Consider the following 22,272-nt stretch of genomic DNA (forward strand, 5'->3'; position numbering starts at 1 on the left):
TGAAAATCCCGATGATGAAATACCCAAACTTAACGTTGTTGTAAAAGGTGATGTCGCTGGCTCTGTAGAAGCTATATTAGACGTTTTTAATACATATGGCAGTGACGACAAGTGTCAATTAAGTGTCGTCCATTATGGCGTTGGACCTGTTGCGGAGACGGATTTACAAATGGCAGACACATTTGACGGTAGGAATATATGTCATGGTGTATTAATTAGTATTATCTATAAATGTCAACATCATGAAATGTTTATAGCCATCATATATCCTTTTAACGTTGGTGTAACGAAAGACTTGCAACAAGAAGCTAATAAAAAAAAGATATCGATCCGTCCATACAATGTAATATACAAGCTTATTGACGATATTAAAAAGGAGATAAATAAGAGACTTCCAATGGTTGATGCTGAAGAAGTGCTTGGTATGATATGAGAGAAGTCATGTTAGAGTAGACTAATTATAAATTTATTTTCTTGACCTTACATTTTTTACAGGCGAAGCAAATGTATTGCTAGAGTTCGAGATCACAGATAAGAAAAAGAAAGTAAAGGTTGCGGGTTGCCGGTGCGTCAAAGGTGTTCTCAAGAAGGACGCGATGTACCGTTTGATGCGTGGACAGGAAATCCTGTATACTGGTAAAATACTTGATTAAAAATTATGAAAGAAAAACAAAATTACATTTACTTGTCTTTTTAGGGAAATTGGTGTCAATGAGACATTTGAAAAATGAGACGGAAACGATCAAGACTGACGTGGAATGCGGCTTGAGATTCGAAGATGCTACATTGTCTTTCAAAACCGGGGACGTTTTAATTTGTTATAAAATATACCAAAAACCACAAGAAACTGACTGGGATCCCGGCTTCTAAAGGATTTTAAAGATTGCAAGGTTAAATCAAGCAAAACGATATTGTATATTCTCTTCATTCGAGTTAGTTATTTAGTACAGGAATAACGGAAATATTTTCGAATTAAGTACAAATTTATTTATTATTGCCTGAGACTCGCAATCTTCTTTTACATTCTTTTTACATTTTTCTTTGACATTCAGTTTAATAATTTCGCTTCGTGAAGGTATCTGATTCTTGAATACGCAATTTATGAAATTAAGACAGCCAAGCTATACCGTTAAGATTTGTCAGAATTAAAAGTATCGGTGACAATTCTGTCCTTTGGATGTTCACATTAAACGGAATGGATATTATGCACTTTTTAAACATATTCTTTTCTTTTACAATATATCAAGCAATGTACAGCAAAATATGTTGGTCACGCTTTAAAACATAGCTTGCGGCAATCTTAATTTCATTGCCCGTAAAATCGATCTCTTCCGAATTTTCGCGAAATTTTATCTTTACTCCACGCGTGAAGAAGACTAAGCTTTCGGTTTTGGGTCCATTAGATCACCCTGACAGAATATTCGGGATGTAGCACATTAGGACGCGTAAGTCTCGCGAAAACGACGTTGAAGATGCTGATACGCCGTGAGGACGCTACGCTTTTTTTTCTGGAGGCGGCAAGGGGTTGTTTCCTGATTGGCTATGGTAATCTTTGTGTCTAACGGCTCGATAGGAATATCGTCGTCTGCATGAACAAAGAAGGCGATGGAATGACGGCCGCGACCACAGTGTTCCGGCACAACGACGCGATGTCTGAGTGCTGGAAGCTGCCCGTTGGTCCAGTGTCCTAGTAACTCGCCAGTGTTCACCAATATGGCGCCTGGGAGATGACCCACTCTAGCCCATCTTTCCCCAGTTTGTATTTCAAGGCCACCCTCGCAGTCCTGAAAATATGTCATTGTCTTACGTAAATTATAGAATATAATTAATAATAATTTGTAATTAGCAACGATCTGTACATATATATGTATACTGTACATAATACAACGTTACTTTTATATTGATTTGATATTCTTCAATCGTAGCTTACAATGCGTAGCTTATAACTGCGTTTAAATCATTTCTGTTTTAATATTTAATAATTCATTATTATCTTTTAATGCGTGCCTAATACCTTCTTTGCGTTTCTAAATATCTTCACGTTTCATTTGATAGCGTTGTTGGAGCCGCTTATCGTAAAACGATTGCGCACCGTTTTGTGCGAATGAACATGCCGAGTTATCTCTGTCAGCTCCGACGAAATTATAAAGATACGTAGAATTTACGACGCGTTACGCGCAAAGCGTTATGGAACAGATTTTCTCGAAAATTATTTACGACCTTGTAGCCTCTTCTGGTGGACAGACTACAACAGGCAAATTAAGTTTCAAGCCCGTAATGCCGCAATCTGCATACCTGCGCCAACAAAGTGAAAGTGCCATAGTCGCAATGAGCGCCGCATCGGGTCAGTCCTTGTACCGGTGCACCGAGTGGCGGATAGTAGAGGAGACGCATGGTGGACGCGTTGCCAGGGCCGAGTATGTGCGCGTGCTTCGACAGCAGGAAGTCGTGGGACTGTTCCAAACCCACGGACAGAGCCTGCAGCGAACCAGGTTTTCCAACGTTTTATTAGAGATCAGACTATTCTCTCGTTGATTAATGAAATTACTGAGAATTATAATTCAAAGATCAAACACACGGCGAAGCTCTTCGCGGGAAACCTCCAACCGCGAAAGAATAGATAAAATGATAACGATAGAGCAGAGATGCTCGTAAACAGAGATAAAATAATAAAGAGAGATCCAGGAATTAAATCCATAAACGAAACGTAATTATTATTCAAGGATTATTACGTTAAGAAGCATGGTAGCCAGTTGCTTAAAATCACGTGTCAATTCGTCCACCGCCGATCTAAATCCATGAACCTCATCTTCCGGCAGGATTCGTCCACATCCGGTCACGTTGAAAGTATGGCGAAGTTCCATCTCGTCCGAAAATCTAATCGTAGGAAAATGAATTCAATAAACTGTTAAAATAATTTACAATAATTTTACATTTATGAGCAGCATATAATTATATATAATGATCAATTTTGTTAGAAATGTTTTTAGGATAAAGGCCGAATTCAAAAGCGACACACACGCTGCCTCTCGTACTATTATGGAGCTACAAACCGCGGTTGGTTAATAGAAGAGAACGCGTTCATTAAATCGAATTGCGCCGAAGTGAATTACGCGAACAATTTGAGAATGCAATTTTCCAACTTACTTCTCCATGCCCGGCTTAACGTAACCGTGATTATCCGGCGAAGCGCGCTCGTATTTTGCTCGCGTTTCCTCCGGCAGCTCGCAAAATGCGTCTAGAGCTCTGTAAGCTGCCTTCATCTGCAAACACAGAAAATAGATTTACAGCGAAGCTTGCGAGGCGGGACATTCGTGACGAGACTTTTCGCCTCGACGCGCCGTCATCCAGGTGTGAACGAGACGCAACGCGGGCAAAAAAAAAACGGATATTTACGCGACGATAAGAAGGTTTGCTTTCGATGAAAATTATTGTCCCCGAGAATGGAGATTCGCGTATCTCCTGTATCTCGACAACCCGCACGACAACCATAATCGCGGCTTTCAGATTTCGCGTTACGGTCCTACGGACAATGTATGTACGTAACGCGGAGGTATACATCGCGAAGATATCTAGATCATTCCGGTAACGTTCGGCAGTTTCGCGAACGACGAATTGGATACATGGAAAAAAAGAAATGTTAAATCAAAACTTACATACTCAAATTAAAAATTTCAACTTTTATTGCTTGGTTCAACTATATAAAATGACCTTATTCAAGCAAGTTTTCTTCGTTTAAAATGCAATATAATCTCATTTCAAAATTTCCACGTTGAAATTAAACATATTTTCAAATTCAGTGTATCTTTGACTTTGACTGATAACTTTCGCCTAATTGGGGATGAATATTCCAACAAAAACAGAGAAAAAAGAGAACAGGAGCGCACCGACGAATTGACATTTTTTTGCGAAAAGACGTCAGAGAACCAGAATTTGCGATATCGCTCCTACGTCATCGCAATTGTACAAACAACCGCACTCAAAAATAAATCGTCGGGAAACGATACGCTCTCGCGGGCGTACGTTCGCGCATACGTTTTCTTCAATTTTTCGCGCGAGTGATCTTCTTTCAAACTCAACAATTCAAATTGCTCGGGTAATCTCGCGTCGAGTTTTGACGGAAACTTCTTTCGATCTCAGTCGCGCACGTTTTTTTTCATTTCCTCGCAGTATTAAATACGCGGCACGCCGCACGTTTAAATGCTGCATAATTGCATAATGTTTCATAACACGCCGCGCTCGCGGACACTCCGCGCGCGGTCTCCGATTCCCCGAATGTCAGGTAATATCGAGAAGGTGGTATCACACGAGGTCTCGGAGAGTACCGAACAATGATTCACGCGCGCGTTTAACGCGCGGGTCATATGTCACGCGGCACAACGTGGTTTTCTTAGCCGCACACTGGCGGTACACACACGCCGGTACCGCTGGCGGACGACGATCGAGCATGATGTGTATTCTGGTATTATCGATGGCGCAATATCGCACGCGGCGTTACATAATGACGGAACAGATCGCGGCGGAGGAAAAAAACCCCGAGAATTATCGCTCCTAATTCCGTCACGAAATAATCGCGTTGCAGTCCATGTCCGCACTCGCGCTTAACCGCGCGAGCTATTTTAATAACTAGAAATGGAAACCAATGCACAGAACAAAGTGCACCGTCGTCGATTGCGACAAGCGTGGCTTTTGTTTTAGTATACTTATATTCCGTCCGCGTTATATTACTGTCCATCGCAATAAGCGGCTTCACGGTTTGTGATTCGACCGATCCGTGGCAGTCGGATAAAAATGATCGAAGACGATTTTTGTTCTCGCAAATTGTGATCGATATCGTCGGAATATGTGATAAAATATTAAGGAACTTTCTTCACAGCCGGAAACTTTGCTGAAAATGATAGAAATGCGTTCTACTTTCTACTTTAATATTAATTACAATTCACACACGAAAATAAGTGATTAGTAATTAGTTAATTAAAGTATAATCACAGAAGTAACAATAAACTCTGTGTATTAAAATAAATTATCTGGACATGATACCATATTATTCGTGGTACTCTGTTTTGACATTTATAATTAGTTAACATCAGCGATAATTATAATCTTTTCTTCTTAAAGCGGAAGCTTTCCCGGGCAAATCACACAATCAGCTCAATCAAGATAGAAGCCAACGGTTAATCTTGTAAAAATCGGCTTTCTGCATATCTAGAAAAAGTATCAAGGAAGAGAAAGAGCCAATTCAACGTCGATTCTGATAATTAATCTACCGATTTTGATAACACGGACAAACGAAAAATCGAGTCCGTATTGAACAGAAAGCACGCCTGATGGTGAAATTTAAAAACTCTCGTCACGCTCATCCGGTTATATTTATCTTAAGCGATAAGCGATTGCTCGCGTTTTAATGAATCTCCTTACTACTGCTCATTATAGCGTTCGAGGACTGAATTAAGATCCTCCTTCGGGCGATATTTTACAAAGGTATCCTTGAAAAATTGTCTTATCTTCCTGCGATGATGTTAGCGGCACGTAATGCACGTTTTTGCGGCGCGGTGTGTTTCCTCGCGCGTGCATATAAGTACGCGAATAACAATCCTGCATCAACTCATTGTCAGCCGCGGTTACTCATCGACGTATACACTCGCGATTGTCCAAGTCCGTAAGTCGTGGGGCGGATTATCGCGCGAAACTGGCAATATAACTGCGGGTGATACCACCACTGCCGGCCGCGGTATCACCCGCAGTTATATGTTTCCGATAGCGGGTATGAATACTATGAATGCCGGCAAGGCCAATACGTGCAACAATAAGTATTGTGTTTATCGTAGGCCCTTGAAAACGCAACCGCTCCTTGGTCGCGACTCTAGATATCGAATTCCGAGATAAGCGTACGATAACGAAAGGGAAAACAATATTTGATTTATGTAAATGTGAATTATGAAACTCGAATTCCTCTGTAAAAACTCCCGCTTATCGAGCGTTACTGATGTTGACTAATTATAAACGCCAGAACAGTGCGTACCAGCACGAATTAATATATATGGTGTATATACAGCTAGGTAATATTTTACTTGCGATTATACTTTAGGTGACTAATTACTGCTAATCACTTGTTTTCTTGTGTATTAATATTGAAAGTAGAATGCATTTCTGTAATTTTCAGAGGTTTCCGGCTCTAAAAAGATTCCTCGATACTCTTTCTCAAATATTTGTACAAAATAGTTGGCCAGAAATAACGTGATAATTTTTTTTACATATATAAATTTTTGTATTTGATATGTTTCAATATTGTAAAGGCGCCGTGAATTACTCGACTCGTTACAATTGGCCTCTTGAAATTGAATTCGGTCACGACGGTAAAGTTGCGACAGCGCGTGATATCGACGACACATTAATTTGCGAGCAACGGAAATCGGCAAGACCCGACAACACCGGCGCCTGTGATCAATCAAAGGAAGCCTCGCCTGATCAATCAAAAGGAAGCGATCGCTAATCATTTCGCAAACGCACGTTTCTCTCCCCCTTTTTCTTCTCTCGTTATACCTTGCACTCTGGAATGCCGTGGTTGACGAGCAAGGCCAATCCTTTCTCGGACAGCGCCCTTAGCAGTTTCGAGGCCACCTGCTTCACGATTCCCTTCTGAGGACATCTCTCCGTGCCTGAAATAAGCAAAATGCCTGAAATAAGAGAACATTTGAGTACAGAGACGAGAAATAAGATTGCGCGGAAAGAAAATCTACTGCGCTTATTTATATTCACCGCAATTGCCAAAACGATTATCCTTATTTATTTTTTGGAAATTCTAATCGAGCGATTCCAATTATTGTGTTGAGCGCGAATTTTTAGTGCAACTGATATATCAAAAGATGCAAAATAATGTCAACTATTGTATATTGTATATTATGCACAATATTACACAATATTCACAACTTAAAATATACGTTTTATTATATATATATATATATATAATAAAACGTATATTTTAAGTAATATAATTATATTTGTATATTGCATAATATATATGTATATTAAGAATATATGTACAAATATATACAGTTTGTTTGTAAATGTTGAAAAGGCTCAGATTTCGCGAAGATTTCGCCGAACGCTGATTGCAGATTAAGGAAGCGTTGAAACATTCAGTATTAAGTTTCTCGAGTCCAGGCTCCGAACGATACGTGATACCGATGCTGGCTGCGCACTGATGATCGATTAAGTCTTTCGTTTAATAAACGTTCATTGACATTGAAACAGATATTGCGATAGTAAAGTGTATATAAGGAAAACAAAACTGGCAGACAGATTCATCTTTCTGTTGTACTTACATACGATCGCCAATTATATCTTATGATTGCAATCGTGTCACATTTATAATTTCATATTTTTTTGCCTTAGTAAAACAATAAAATAATATTAAAAATATTTCGCTACTGTTTGACGCAGCCAGTTGTCATAATGCATATAAAGATACGCTAAAAAATATCAGTTCTCCCATTCTGTATATATGATCGCAAAGCAGAATAGAACAACTGAAGTAAAATGTTTAACGAAACAATTATAAAATTATGCATATACTAAAATTATAACGTATGAATAATCTCACGTTTAGTCACAAGTTAATTTCGATTTACTTATGCATCAGCGTATTATAGACGTTGCAAACGGTGACGTTAATGGCATTCATTTTGTGTTCGTGATTTCGCGTCAAAAACTGTTAGCAGCAAGCCTTGGAAGCCGACGCGAGGTCATGATTCTCGAGAAAGCCATCGTCCCCGAGTCCGTCTCATGTCGTAACGAGATCCGTCCATGAGCGATGAGAGAGGAGAAACAAACCGCAGATATATACTCCGCATGCGTATCGCGCGATTATTACATTTGCCCGGCCCAGCGTTCACTCGATTAAACTCTTGTTCTCGGTTATGTATTTGGCGATTAAAGTTTGATTCTCGGTTATGCGTTTGACACTATAAAAATTATCCTCGAACTCTCGCGGTCTTTCAAAGAGGATGACCTCGGCATCAGTCTCGGCACAGCGCGGTTTACGACAATCTGCGACAAACGTATCTTTTTTAATCGATCGCTAGCGATTAACTTGAACAATTTATATTTTTTTATTGTTTATATGAAAATTAATATCGAGATAGAATAAAAAGCGACGTATGGCATTTTATGTTATTTTCTTTTACGTGAATGTACAATAATATACTTAATTTTTTTATACACGAGTATAAGAAACATATGCGATATCAACGAAAGAAACATTATTACTCATAGCATGTGCCGTATATACTAAGATCGACACAATCGTCGTTAAGGAAAATATATATGAACGCGATATATACCTCGATATATACGATTGTGTACTTTAATAAATTTTCCCCAGCGGCGTGCGTACTCCGTGCAGTTGACGTCAGCCGGACGTAGCGTTCTTCCTACTTTGTTTGCTATTTTGGCAGCATCGCGACGCAACGATGACGACAAAGTCGGCAGAAGGACTGCTTTCGTTTCACCGTCCTCGAGGCGTACGGCCATCGGCCACGGGCAAGACGCCAAATTCGTATCGTGCAAAAGACGAAAGAGTCATCGGCGACAAAGCCGTATTAATACCGCGAAACTATAAGAGAAACGTCGGTCTTTAATAATAAGTAGATCACGGATGTCTATATAATCCCGATCGAACTGCAACGGCCAGCTGGTGATGTTTAATCTCGATTGATGTATAATAACGTCTATGCGTTTCTTTCTGTCGCGCTCAGAAAGAAATGTTTCGAAACATCTAACGCGATGGAATCTATCTCGAGATCGCCACGTGGTGGAAATGTATATATACAATCATTATCGCAGCGACAAGAAGAGTTTATCGAATCTGTTCTGATCTGTCGGACGAGAAAAAATTCGATAAATTACAATACTACTTTATATTTAAAAATGTTTCCCTATTTTTTTTTTTTTTTTTTTTTTTACAAATAATAATTTGATATAATTTTAATTTCTCCCAGTTTTAAATATCACTTGTTTTTCTCTTTATTTCAGCGAAAATATTATTAATAAATTTCGAAAAGTAAAATGTTACTTGATATTCCACGAGAAAAAAGTAGAACAAAAATCACAATTGTTATATCGATAATTACACCGCAATTGTTTATAGTAGTTAACTTTTTGCAGTAGCTATAGTAAAATTGTTGAAGAAATTTTGTTTAACTTTAAAGTACGAATTAGCACATAAAAGATGACTGAAAGTATATTCGAAAACGTATATAGTGTCTTATCGAGGATGGGCTACTAAGGGTTAATGACACGGAGGATAACAAAGCCGACGTTTAACATAAGAGATGACCTTAGAGACAAATTTCACGGAATATACAAACGGAAAACGCAGCAATCGCGTATTCCTTTGCGTAATATATATATAGAAAAGGTATATACAGGCATAGGTGCAAACTAAAGACAGGGGCCGAGTTTCTAGGGTGTAGGTACATATAATCGCAGAGAAAATATTCGTCGGAGTTTCTCCTGGTAGCGACAGACTCCCCGATACTTTCGCCTAGAGTATAACGATCGGGTATATACCGTTACCGGACATCGACTCCGAAGGTTCGCGATATGTAGTTTACTGGCAAGTGCGACATTACACTCGCAAATGTTATAAATTTTACATCATTGCCATCGATATTACTTAATATCCATATGGATATTCCAGATATTAGTAAATAATACAAAGAGTATTTAATCCATATTGATAAGCTACTATTTTGCATTTGCGAATTTTTTATATTGATATCGCACAAGTTTTGCATAAATTTACGAATTTGTGTTTAATATATTAACATAAATTGCCACAATTTTATTAAAAAGAGCTTTCAGTTTTAGTCCAAAAACTTCATTTCTTTCTCTTCACATGTTTTGAAACTACAATATTGTAAACATGTTTTTCGAATTTTACTAAAAATATCTTGAAATTAACTTTGGACGATGCACGATCCTAAAAATAGGCTCGTTCGGCACGAACATAAATTATTGATATCTACACAGTAGATTCATAATCTATTACCGATATTATCGATATAACATTATTTCGACATTTCGATTCATAATCTAATCGATACACTCTGCGACATGATGTATGTTTGTTTATTATCCGAGAATTCGTCGAATTAACGGTCGAAAGCTCAATTATATATACTCTTACAATTTTTAAAATAATTAACAATATATTAATGTGTTTAGATAAAATTACATCCAGATTCAATTAAAGGAGGAACGAGAGAAACCATCTAGGCTATATTTATTAACACACATGTTCAACTAATTATACGAATTCATAGTACAAATTTGCTCTAGAAAAAACATAATTGATGTATATGTAAAGATTGGTTTATTTTTAAAATAAACCTTAATCTCTCTCTTTTATCTTTTTCTATCATTAAAACAGAAAATCCACTTAAGACATGTTCGATCTTTTACAAACAAATAAAAAGTTAAAAAGTTAATATTCAACTCTTGATCTCCAAATTAATTTATTTGTCTTTCTCTTCTCTTTTCCTGTTGTACTTTCTGTCTTCTCACTTTTCTTACATATATCGGTATAGTTAAATTAATATTAATTAGTAGGATAATTTTGTTTTTAATCTAATAGCCATATACGTCTTAATTCTTGGTCGCGTAAATTCACGAAATTGTGTTTATGAGAATAAATAAATTCATAAAAGATACATAAAGCTTAAATGCATTTTATTTATGCTTTATGAGTTCTGCGATTTTTGAGAAAAATACGACGAGTCTTTCGTGGAAATGTGCATTTTATGCTTTCTGCGTATAAAATTGCTGGATTTATCTACATAAACAAGAGGAAAAAGTTCGATATAGCGATATGAAGACGATAAAAGGAAATTTAAGATCTCGATATTCGACAATGTCCAATTTATGATGCATTTGGCGCGCGTGTGAATGTATCGCGTTTATTTTCATATATATTTATGCACACGCGAGATTTGATCCGATAACGCTCTTATTTTGCGAATAAATTTTTCGGCTTTTAAATCTGTACTCATCTATAAACGAAACGTAACAAGTGGAAGAGACGCTTTTTATTCACGACACGTATCTCAACGGTACAAACTTCCGCGAGTTTTTGTTAATATATTTGCAATCCTCTGCACGTATACAAAGTCACACTGAGAGAATAAAATAGTTACAGTTACTACAATTTCAGTATTAAGTTATTTTCGGTAATTCTCAATTACATTTTTGTAGTTATTTTAACAATGCAAATTATAGCTGATCCAATACTACATTATTGTTGTCATAGCTTTATGTTTAACATGCATTTATTCAACCATAACTATAACCTGTGATTTATGTATAGTAAGTCGTACTATAAATATGATGAAAGTGACCATGATCGAAATCTCTATACACATATAAGATTATTTTACTATGCACAATTATAGTCACAAATACCAAATACTTTTGTAGTTACGACACAAGGCGCAACTGTAACTCAACGTATTGTTATCAATTCTACGATATCAACATCGAACTTGCAGCTACGTCATCCCATATCAGGATGTTTTGCAGTTTTTGCATATCTTTTTATACTGATTTCACTTCGAGATTAGTACTTATCGTAAGAGCGCGCTAATTTGGAATTAATGAAAAAAAAAAAGTTTTAAAATAACGAAGCGTTAAGCCTTGCCTTTATTCTTTTATTGACGGATAGATTGATTTTGCTTCATTGACATTCTGAGTCGTAAAAATAAACTCTCGCGTTCTCGCACAGATATCTCGAGTCAGTCTCACGTTTAATGTGCACGCATATGCACATTTGCACGACATCCAGACACCGACAAACCGTCGCAATCTTACACATCATCGTTTGTAGTTATAATCCCGTAATTTCCATCATTATACACTCTGTTGTCTCACGTTTCTAGTTATTGCCACAACATTGCCCCCCGCCGTGACCGTCGCAAATTCCGTAAGCTGGGAGGTTCCTAAGTGCCTGTCGCATCAAAATTTCGCAATATGGTCATTAGCCTTCCGCACGCATGTACGTGATGCGTGTGAACTGACAGCGTGCGGACAGATAAAAAAGATCAAACAAAAATCAAAGGCATTAAGCAAGATCGAAGGAAATCAATTGCAAATAAAAATAGATCGCGAGCTAAATTTAATCAAGTTATGTCAAGATGTTGTTGACAAATTATTGACGAATTGTGTAAAATTAAAAGTAAATTGTACAAAGATCGAAATAAAACAGAAGAAAAGAAACTTTCAATTCCTATTCTTATAACATAAATAGAAAAATCAACAATGTGAATTCGAGCCTCGTCGAAATTTTTTACGTTTTAGGCTTTGACGAGAGTTGCTTCTTTTGATGTAGTAAAACATATATCACGTGAAAGGGCGTAAAGGTTTTCCATTTCTCAAGAAAAGGAAGCTATTAAAGCCATTATAAAGGACTTTCCCAGTATGGCATGTCTCGCAGAGTAATACCTGAAAGACAACACGACCATGTGGTAAACATATACGAGGACAAACCCCGAGACGCGTTACGACGCTTTTCTCTCGTGGACCATCATTTTCTACGTTCGACAAATATTTAAATCATAATCCAGACCCGCCAGACGGGAAGGCGCGCGAGATATTTCACTGGCCACGAGGTACAACGCCGTGTTACGTGCTATGTAAATTCGAGCGTGTTTTAAAGCCGACACGAGTGCTCACGAGTGCACACGCGTGTTCTACTTCGCGCGACGTCAGCCATCAGACTTTTACCAATAAGCTGCAAATAATGCGATAGCGGATATAGAGCATGGCACGCACGACGATGAGCCAATCGGGCTTCACAAATGTAATTGAAGGAAAAAAAAAGAGAGAAACGCATTTCTCGTTTTGACAACGATAATAAATACTAGTCGGTTTAAAATTATTCGAGAGCAAAGAAAGTGTTCGCTCGATAGCCAAAAATCGGAGTAAAAATGCAGATATTTTTTTTTAGAGCCGCGTAGAAATTTGTATATATATAAAGTATAGAGAAATACTTTCAGAGGGAGGGGAACCGGCTTGATCTACCTAATACATTTATGGCTTTAGAATCGTTAGAATATAGTAGGTGATCAATGGCACGCGAGCGCTGCTCGGATAGCACACACGATCTTTAAATGGCGAACAGACGTTGCAACAGATGTGTGGATGTTAGCTTTACCCTTATGTAATTTAATAACCGTAATAGATGGCTAATCGCGAGCGCGCAACGTCACGAAATTTGGCTCAATATTAACCGAAAGAGAGTATAGGTCGTTACTTTTCAGGTCAGATAATATCCGTTTAGAGTTCTATCGCGGTGGCCGACTTAGAACTCCGCGGATTAATGTCATACTATGGCATTTAAGAGAAGTTTTATCTGCTGAGTCATCGACTTTCCATATTCTTTGGAAGATATTTTCTAGATTACAAGCGGAAAAATAAACGTTTTACCTCCGATAAAGATTGATAATCATCGGAGATCTTCGAAGCGTTGGAAAAATTTCCGAATGCGGATCGCTCTATTCTCCCGTTTAACGTTCTAGCTCGCTTCGTGGAATGGGCCCCTCCCCCCCCCCCAAGTCGACTCATCGTACGTGTTTGCTCAACTGTAGACGCGACTTTACACGCTACTTACGTATATATTCACCACGCTGGCCATTAACGGCCAAGTCGCGACAAGGAAAGAAAGGAAACGATTTTTCGCGCTCAAGGACTCTCACGCCGCTTAATAGAGAATTTTTCATGTTACCAGGTGCCTCTCGAAAAGTACACGTTACGGTACGTGGCATATGCAGATATACGAATGCGCGATCGCTGGGAGAAATAACGTTACGTTACATTAAATTCTCAGCGCACCGTGAAAAGTAATTATTCAAGCTACGCAGATGTGGCAGGACAAATAACCGGCGTCGGTATTTTAACAGCCTGTCATAATATTTGTGCAAATTAATCGATTAGTCTTGTTTTTCTAGATTATAAATGGATCTCTGAGGTCAATCCATAAGACGATACGCGCTTATTACGTCAGTAACGTTTTGTTCCAATCATCAATTTCCGTGACAAATGAAATAAATAAAAGAGACTCATCAATGAGAATAGCAATCAACGGTAAATATAATGAAGGAAGAAACTGATTAAAGAGATATATCTGAAGTGTATATTTCTTGCTTCGTAAAATTCAACGGAAATACGCGACTCGTTGGACCAGGATAATTTTAACGTTCGCGAAATCCGTTGACAAAACCCGGCGAGGAAGCGGAGGGATCGCAGGCGAGAGAGTCTGCCTGACTCCGGCAGGACGATGATCCGCATACGTTTCGTTAGGACCGGATGTTCGGGTTCGCGAGGAATTTCGAGGATTCGAGAGTGAGAAGACGACGACCGACGGTTTTACGGCTGCTTGGCAACGAGGCCAGGCACCTAGCCAGACGAACCAGCCAGCGGGCAACCGGAGGCGCCTATCGCGGGTCCGACGATCCGTTGAGGTCAGAGCCCCTCTCACAAAGAAGGGCCCCTCCCTTGGCGCCCTCGAACGTTTATATAGGGTGTCCTGCTCCCGCTGATACCTTACTATCTGGCATTGCCATATATGTAATTTTCCCAAGAGAACGCGGCTATTGATTACATTATTTAAAATTTATCTTGAGCACTTTGTCCCAAGAGATAAATAAAAAATATGTTAAAGGAAAAGGTATGAATCAGGATTTTATATAATAATAACAACACAAATGATTCTCTTCGGTCTTTCTTTTAGTCTTAGAAACGTTCGACAGACTCGCACGGATTTCGCAAACAAAGAGATCGCAGAGTAAATAAATTTTAACGGACATCAAATAAACGGTGTTTTGCTTTATCTGTCTAGTGCGTGATAATGTAAAAACACTGGGTCGATAAAGCCGATAAAGCAAAACACTATATTATTTGTTAAAATTTATTTAAACCAGAATTATCTAACGATATTGTTCTACTTTTCTTTTTAAAACCGAATCATAAAATATAACAGAATTCCGATTTGATAAAAAACGGTTGGGAAATAATTGTAAGATCGTGCAAATCATATACGTGATGGTGATAGTGGAAGTGGATAAAGTGTTTGAAGGCGCGCTATAGAAAACGTGCTGAATGGAACTTCTGTTAGACGCAACAATAAATAAATGCCATTTATTTTTACTACGCTTTATGCACTCGCAATTTGCGTCGCCTATATTACATTCTGATACAACGACAGCTATTGATGTTCTTGCTCAAAAAGAAAAGCTGACTTTTATACTACGCTATATAAATGCCGTGGGCATAACTAAAACTCTGGAAAGTCCAGAGCTCCGAGAGAGGAAAGAGATTATACTATAAATACGCTACGAAGTATGTGCGATATTCCGACAATTGAATGTCTTATTAAAGTCCCTCGGCAGATAATAACAGTGATAAACGAAGACAAATCGAATCAAGGTTCGATAACGGAGATACGTGTCTTCTCAATAGCAAGATATAACAACTTTTTCGCGCACGTACGCGAAAACGTGCCGTATTTTCGCGATCGCAGTTTGTAAAACTTATTAGCGAGAAAGGAGAGAACAAAGTTGTTTCAAAAAGTCTCAAGAGAGATATTGATCGATATTGCCATGATTAATTTCAATTTAATCAGTTGGTCTCTCAACGTATTTGTCACGACTAAAATCGAAAATTTAACATTATACCCTGAAACATTAATGAGAATCAGCGCTTGTACTGTTAAATTCGTTAAATTCGAGTATCAAATTATACTCAATTTAAGTCATTTTTAACCATTCTTATAGGTCGTCACCGCTCCTACTCAACATGTCATTAATTTAACTAAAACAATGTTGATTCAACTAAACCAATGGAATTAAAATAACGTGTTTTGTGTTAAAATAATAAAAAAAATAACACTGTTTTGCGTTAAAATAATAAATTCCGACACATATGATAGTTAAAAATAACAGAATATTATTTAACTCAAGATATTAGTTTAAATTTCGTCCTTTAATATTTAACAGTATATAATAAAATTGTATATAATAATACTACATATAATAATAATACTATAACATATATTTGTATATAATAATCGATACGCTGAAGGCTCCTGTGACTTCTCGCAGCCACCACGATTCCCGGACAGACTTTCGTTCGAATTACTATACTCCTCCGGAGAACCGGAGACGTTATGTGGCGCTGAAATTTCGCGCGCGATTCCGAGGCGCGTCAGTCCAGTTCGGTCACGCCGTTAATTTCGTCATCATCGTCGCCGACCTATGACCGACTTGCGACACCGGCAACGAGATCTCTCGGCGCGCCGCGCGCCGAGGTGATGCGGCCGGACTGGGCCGGTTCGTTTGACGTTCCTCGCCGGCGCGGCGCGACGCGGCGTTTTATATACCTATCGGATCGCGAAAGAGACGGACTCGCTCACCGCGCATTCGTGAACAAATTCGAAATCGCCCCGTTCGTTCCCGCAAAATCACGGCCGTCAACGTCCGCGTCTCGCGCCGCGGTGTTTCCACACACTTTCCGCGAAGCGAGCGCGGACGGACGAGACGTGTATAGATTCCAAAAAAAAAAAAAAAAAAGAGAGAGAAAGAAGCCACTCACCCATGTGAGCGAGGTCGATGATCGGGATTTCGCACTTGCTGAGAAGAGTCTCGCAAGTGTGCGTGACCATGGGCGCGCTGGTGCAATAACTCATCCTGACAAGCCGGGGTCTCCTTGGAAATCGGTCGAGATTCCTTTTACCACGCCGGTTCGTTCCCTTCTCTCCCGCCGCCTTATACCCGTCAGGCTCTTTCTCTATCTGTCTCTCGAATCCCTGCCGATGTACTCTCGTCGCAGACCGACTGCCGCTCTCGACTTTCTCTCTCCCTCTCTCTCTCTCTCTCTCTCTCCCCCTCAGCAAAAGAAAAAAAATACCATACGCCGCGCTGCGTTGCGCGCGCTCGACTCGGCCACCCGGTATAAGGCGCTCACCACACGGACTCACACTGGAATATCCAAGAGAAGATCATACTACCACGCGCGCACAGGCACACACGTTATACGCATACGATATTGTCGCGACCACGCGCGCGTGGATCAAAGCGGCTATAAGCGCGGATTTAAAAGGGGGTTGCTGTAGATTCTCCGGAGTGTCCCCCCGGGGGTCACATGCGCGCGAGCGCGGAGGAATATGGCTGCCCTAACGGTAGCCGTAGGAGACGAGTTTATTGTGCGGCTCGCGATGCGGTAAGCGGCATACGTGGCTGCGGACTAGCGGGCACATGCTACGACGGCGTGATGGCGGGTTTCGGAGTAAGCGATCTCACTCTCGGTTGACCATGTTTGATCACCGCGTTCCCATCAATCAACCGTACCGTCCCGTCGCGCGGTCGTTCGCGAACTGCCGCGACGCCGCGACTGGCCCGCGCCCGCAACCCGCAACCGTTTCGTTCGCGAGCCTCGAGCATTCCGCGCGCTCACGAGTGCCGCCGAGCGCGACCGGGCGCGATCGAATCCAGCCGAGCGCGGCCGAGCGCGGCCGAGCCCCGTCCCGAGCGTCGTCGGAAGATCGGCGCGCGCGAAAAATCATTTTTGCGATCTGCCGTTTAAGTATTTGTTTAAGGTAGTATATACGTCCGTAAACTTATTTTCTTAGGAATCTTGTAAAATTTGGACGGCCATATTAATGTAAACACGCTCTCTACACCCATGTGCAATTAGAAAAAGATTGACCGGACCGGTTGAAATAATGAAAGTCAAAATTAGCACTTTTTACATGTATCATTTATAACGAAAACGGCTTCCGATATCGCATTTCTAATTGTAGAGATCAAACTACCTTTACGGTTTTAATAAAGAACAAGAAGACGATGAAAGAGACTTGCAAGAATATTCGTACAAAATTACAAAACCTTTGACCGTCTAAATCCGATACGTAAACAATTTTTGATAGCGATGGCCAACTAAACTTTGAAGATCTAATAGTACACATTAGTGTCTATATATGCATTTATATATGTATACATATATGTGCATATAAGATTCTTACTCACACATGGATATAACGCGGACGATCCCAGCCAGATATACTATGTATCGATCTTTTGTCTATCGTTAACTTTTTGACAGTATTGTCACGGACGAATTACCTTAAAACGCATTTGCTACGAAAGTTTACTGCAAAATAACGTTTCGTTGTTATTTTCATAATGTCCGTGTATTTAGTTCATTTCATATACACACACTCGGGAAAATGATAAAATATACGTACAATCGGTACGATCTAAATCTTAAGTAGACCGGAGTAGATATTCTTTCCTCGAATAATCGAGCATGGAGCTAGTCGCGTTTTTGTCGCGTGAACTATAAACCTCGTTCGGGGGACACTTTTCGGGTTTCTCCAGAACTGTATTTTCAGCATACGAAAGTGCCGATGAAATGCAATAAGAGGAACACGAGCTCCCGCTCGTGGGACGTCACCGGTTCTATTACAGTCGGTCTACAGAATAAGCGCAAAAAGGAGCACGCGGAAGATTACGCTCATCGAATACCGCGAGTGGCTTTAAAGTGGCCTGCAGTTTTCAGAAATACCGCGTCAGTCTCTAAAACTGGTCAATTTGATACGAAATAGCAATTAGAACAACTATGATCGTTGAAAATCGCAGAAAAGACAGAAGCCAGGTAATCACATTTGTAACGTGAACTCATTTTATCGTAAATTCATTGTAAAAAGATATCGTGACCGCCTTAAATAAAATTTATGTGATAAAGTTGCGCGATAAGATCGAAGCTACAGAACAAAGTTACAATAAGTACATGAATGACGTCAACGGCGAAAGCGAAAGCATCGCTCGTCCTCGTTGTCGTTCGATGTCTTAAACTACACTGAATTCCCGATGTCGATCGGCTTTCAGACAGGAAATTTACTTGCTTCCCACCAGATTACTCATTGTTTAGCCGATGACACACGACTTACCTCTAATTGTGATAATTAACGTTTTGCAATCGTTAATACGCAGTATGTTCGAAAGACCTAGCCGCTGCTTTAATCGCTCCGAAGATCTATGGTTCATTAACGCAAAGTGGCTTCAACGCGCGCATTTGTTACGAAGACATTCCACGGATATTCTGTGCTCCTCGTGAACGCTTGGTTTAATCTTCGCCACGTCCCAAGTACTATTAATCAAAGAGCGCCACGCAGTTGTGTTTTCATCTTTTCATACTCAAAATGACAATTTTTATCAGTTACGAGAAACTAAAGTTCTAATGATAATTACTTACACAAAAAGTTATTTTTACTATAAGATTTCATAATACCTTGTTTTTATTATTTATTATATTTTCTTTTATTTTTTTATCAAAAGATATTTCTAAATCTTTTAGAAATTCACGTTTTTAGATTATAATTAATTCAATATTTGACTATTATCGTTAAAATACTAAGTAATAATTATAAAAAACATACACAAAAAAGCGATCATTAAAAGAAGTTATTTAGTTCAAAAAATTCAAAGCAGTTGTCTCTCTCTTCCCCTCTCTCTGTCTTTCTATTTATATTAAAAAGATTTCCACTTACCGATTTCCGCGATTCGAAATGGGATATCTGCGTATGACCTTAGGCGGTCTAATTTTCCGGTTCTCCTTGGTGAAAACGTCTTTAGCTGTTAACGAACAATAGTGCATGCTCGGTCTTTTGCGCCAAGCTGATGGTTTCTTAAGTGGAAAAAGTCGTGGCACGTAGGTCCTTGACGATGTATTTGTAATAGAGAATGGCACAGCGGAACATCTTACCCGAGGAAACGACGTTCCCGGAGGGACAAATCTGCAGACCATCTGTGACGATAGAAGTGACGTCGGAGATATGGGTATATAGATAATAGTGCTCGTGGAATTGTTACGAAAATAATTTGAGACATTATAGGCAAGATAGTTTGGCTTTACACATGTATCTAATTTAAAATGTATCTAATTTAAATAATTAAATAATTAATTTTAACAGAAAAGTATATGTTTGTTCCGCCAATAAGTGATTAACGAGAAAAACTCTATTTTTAATCGACAACGTTTGGCTATAATATCAGTGTAGTGACAATTCGATTATTGGTATTAAGTTAAATCTTTCAATCATGAATATTTTGTTGCGACAGTTGCAATAAGTGATTGATTGTAGCAAATTTTCAGTAAAGTACCATTATTATTATATGATGTAAAATGAATTTCTTTTTATCAAGGGAATGATAATATGCCGATAATAATCATTGTCATGTAACTTTTATTTTATAGGAACGCTTAGCACAGGTCAGATTAGACAAGCTAACATACTCTGGTAATTAGAAAGGCCAGCAGCAGTTGTATAACGATCAAAGTGATAGTCATAACGTAAGCGACTATGACGATTCTGAGAAGAATAGGACTGATGACTTCCGCGCAGCCGTTCACGTTTATCGTTTTGTCATCCGTCATCTCTAAGTGCATACAAGGTGCCGCAGCGCGCAAGTTGCAGCAGCTAAAAGGGACTCCAAGATTTCTATAGTCTTCGTCCGAGATTCTGTTTTGTTCCGCCATTTCCACACGAGACGCGTAATCTACTTTCTTGTTGAAAATATATATCGCAAATTTATATATATACATTCTTATATTTTTCCTATCGATCTCTCAATCGAGAAGAAAAGTTTTTTATTTAAAAAAATTTATTATCAAAACTATAATAGAAATGCGACAATAAATTATAAAATACCGACATCGATAAAATTTTTCGACTTTTAAGAAAGAATTTGAAATAATTAAACCAATACAATGGATTGTTTAATCATCGGCGGCAATCGGCGAATTTTGTAGAATGTTTTCGATACCTGCAATCGAGACAAATATAATGTTGGAGGATTACCTGCCAGTCGAAGAGAAACCAATCGGTATAAGAGGAGTGACCGCAACATTGTAACACAAATTGGATCTCGTCGATTGCGTATTTATATGACGCAACAGTGGCGTACAGATGCATGGAGGCGTTGAAGACATCAATTAAAGTGTCTCGCCTCACGCTGATGTGATACCCTATCGAAACTAACGTCGTCGTGTTCATAGCGGTACACACAATTATCATTATCAAAAGACATCTTAACACCCGCCTAGTTTTCGGACGGAGATTCGATTTGCGCCTGCAAGAGCGCATCCATTATTACAAGTCACACACGCCAAGAGATTATAAAAGGAGTTGCAGCACACACGCAAATACGATTAATTAATATATAATCTTATATAATCAATAATGTAATATGCAATAATATGTTTTATATAATCAATAATGTAATAATTAATATAGTAAACTTTTACGATAATATGCAATTGTTTTTCCGATTTGATTGTTCCTCAATGCAAGCCGAAGGTATCCATTATATATTTTAGTTATAACTTGCATTTTTATATTTTTTACTTTCAAATTATTTATCGAAGAAGAATTAATCAAAAAAATAATTATTTATATTTTATTGCAGAAACTTTTTAAATATATTAATAAATATTATTCCGCGAGTGTGTGCATACGCCTCACTTGTTCGTCCATCACTGCGAGCAGTATTAGAATGAGCGTTACCTGCGTATAGTGCGTACGGTGATAAGGGCGCACGGCAATCCCAGTGTTACGTCCGCCAAGGTAAGGGCGACCGGTTGGGAACCACCTGCGATACGGATCACCTGCCACTCCGCAAATATCTCCAAGGCGAGCACGAGGAGACGCTTCGCCTCGAAGACGGCCAGGGTGAAAGCCACGCCGTAACCGAACTTTACCTCCCATCCGCAGGTGCAGCTTACTCTTTTGCGGTAGACCAGGCTACGGCCGTTCTCCGTCATTCAACGGCTGCACGACGCCGCGCCTATTTTATGGACAATTCCGCTCTGTTGTTATGTTGCAGTCTTTTTGTCTTCCTCTAAGTGTCTCGCGCGTGCGAAATAATACGGAACGTGTCCGCGGAAAATTCGCAATTATATTATCTCACCTGTTATATTATTTCACCGATAACGAAGATAATTCCAAGTATCTATCTTTTAATTATGTAATTAAGTTAATTGAAAAAGTATTTGGAAATTTACGGCGTAAAATAAGTGGTTCTGCGTAAAGATTATTTCTATACCATGTTATAAAATGTTCATGTGCAAATCTATGTGTGTGTATTTGTATATATTTAATTGCAAAAGACAAAACTCCTGTACGAATAAATCGTAATTGTTTATATTAATGACGAATATTCTTTC

At 38.9% G+C, this 22,272-nt stretch overlaps 3 protein-coding genes across 7 annotated transcripts in view; 1 reads left to right on the top strand and 2 right to left on the bottom strand.

The window, feature by feature from the left end:
• Mif2 (mitochondrial translation initiation factor 2) overlaps positions 1-1,904 on the top strand; it is an 8,827-nt gene extending 6,923 nt beyond the window's left edge. For 3 of the 4 annotated variants that reach the window (XM_077412581.1, XM_077412578.1, XM_077412580.1), the window contains exons 8-11: positions 1-188; positions 258-422; positions 496-636; positions 698-1,904. The exon at positions 1-188 is cut by the window's left edge and continues 71 nt beyond it. In XM_077412581.1, the coding sequence (XP_077268707.1) occupies positions 1-188; positions 258-422; positions 496-636; positions 698-870 (667 nt within the window). In that variant the 3' untranslated portion in view covers positions 871-1,904. The remainder of the gene's footprint in view (positions 189-257; positions 423-495; positions 637-697) is intronic. The other variant, XM_077412579.1, reaches the window with a different exon arrangement.
• On the bottom strand, positions 973-17,414 carry LOC143900836 (uncharacterized). 2 transcript variants are annotated; one of them, XM_077412587.1, is made up of 6 exons: positions 16,642-17,414; positions 6,544-6,677; positions 3,148-3,263; positions 2,733-2,877; positions 2,296-2,478; positions 973-1,784 (listed from the first exon to the last, which is right to left on the bottom strand). In XM_077412587.1, the coding sequence occupies exons 1-6, from the start codon at positions 16,733-16,735 to the stop codon at positions 1,437-1,439; spliced, it is 1,020 nt and encodes a 339-aa protein (XP_077268713.1). In that variant the 5' UTR covers positions 16,736-17,414; the 3' UTR covers positions 973-1,436. The 2 variants fall into 2 exon arrangements, with proteins under 2 accessions (XP_077268713.1, XP_077268714.1); XM_077412588.1 differs by having other exon boundaries at positions 6,544-6,659; positions 16,642-17,411.
• Positions 17,415-17,570: 156 nt separating this feature from the next.
• LOC143900835 (uncharacterized) lies at positions 17,571-21,881 on the bottom strand. Its single transcript, XM_077412586.1, has 5 exons — positions 21,614-21,881; positions 20,909-21,179; positions 20,344-20,613; positions 19,598-19,854; positions 17,571-19,197 (listed from the first exon to the last, which is right to left on the bottom strand). The coding sequence occupies exons 1-5, from the start codon at positions 21,868-21,870 to the stop codon at positions 19,110-19,112; spliced, it is 1,143 nt and encodes a 380-aa protein (XP_077268712.1). The 5' UTR covers positions 21,871-21,881; the 3' UTR covers positions 17,571-19,109.
• Positions 21,882-22,272: the final 391 nt, after the last annotated feature.

Source organism: Temnothorax americanus, unplaced genomic scaffold (assembly GCF_048541705.1).
Source record: "Temnothorax americanus isolate GAGA-0224 unplaced genomic scaffold, ASM4854170v1 Scaffold30, whole genome shotgun sequence".
Classification (NCBI taxonomy): Eukaryota; Metazoa; Arthropoda; class Insecta; order Hymenoptera; family Formicidae; genus Temnothorax; species Temnothorax americanus.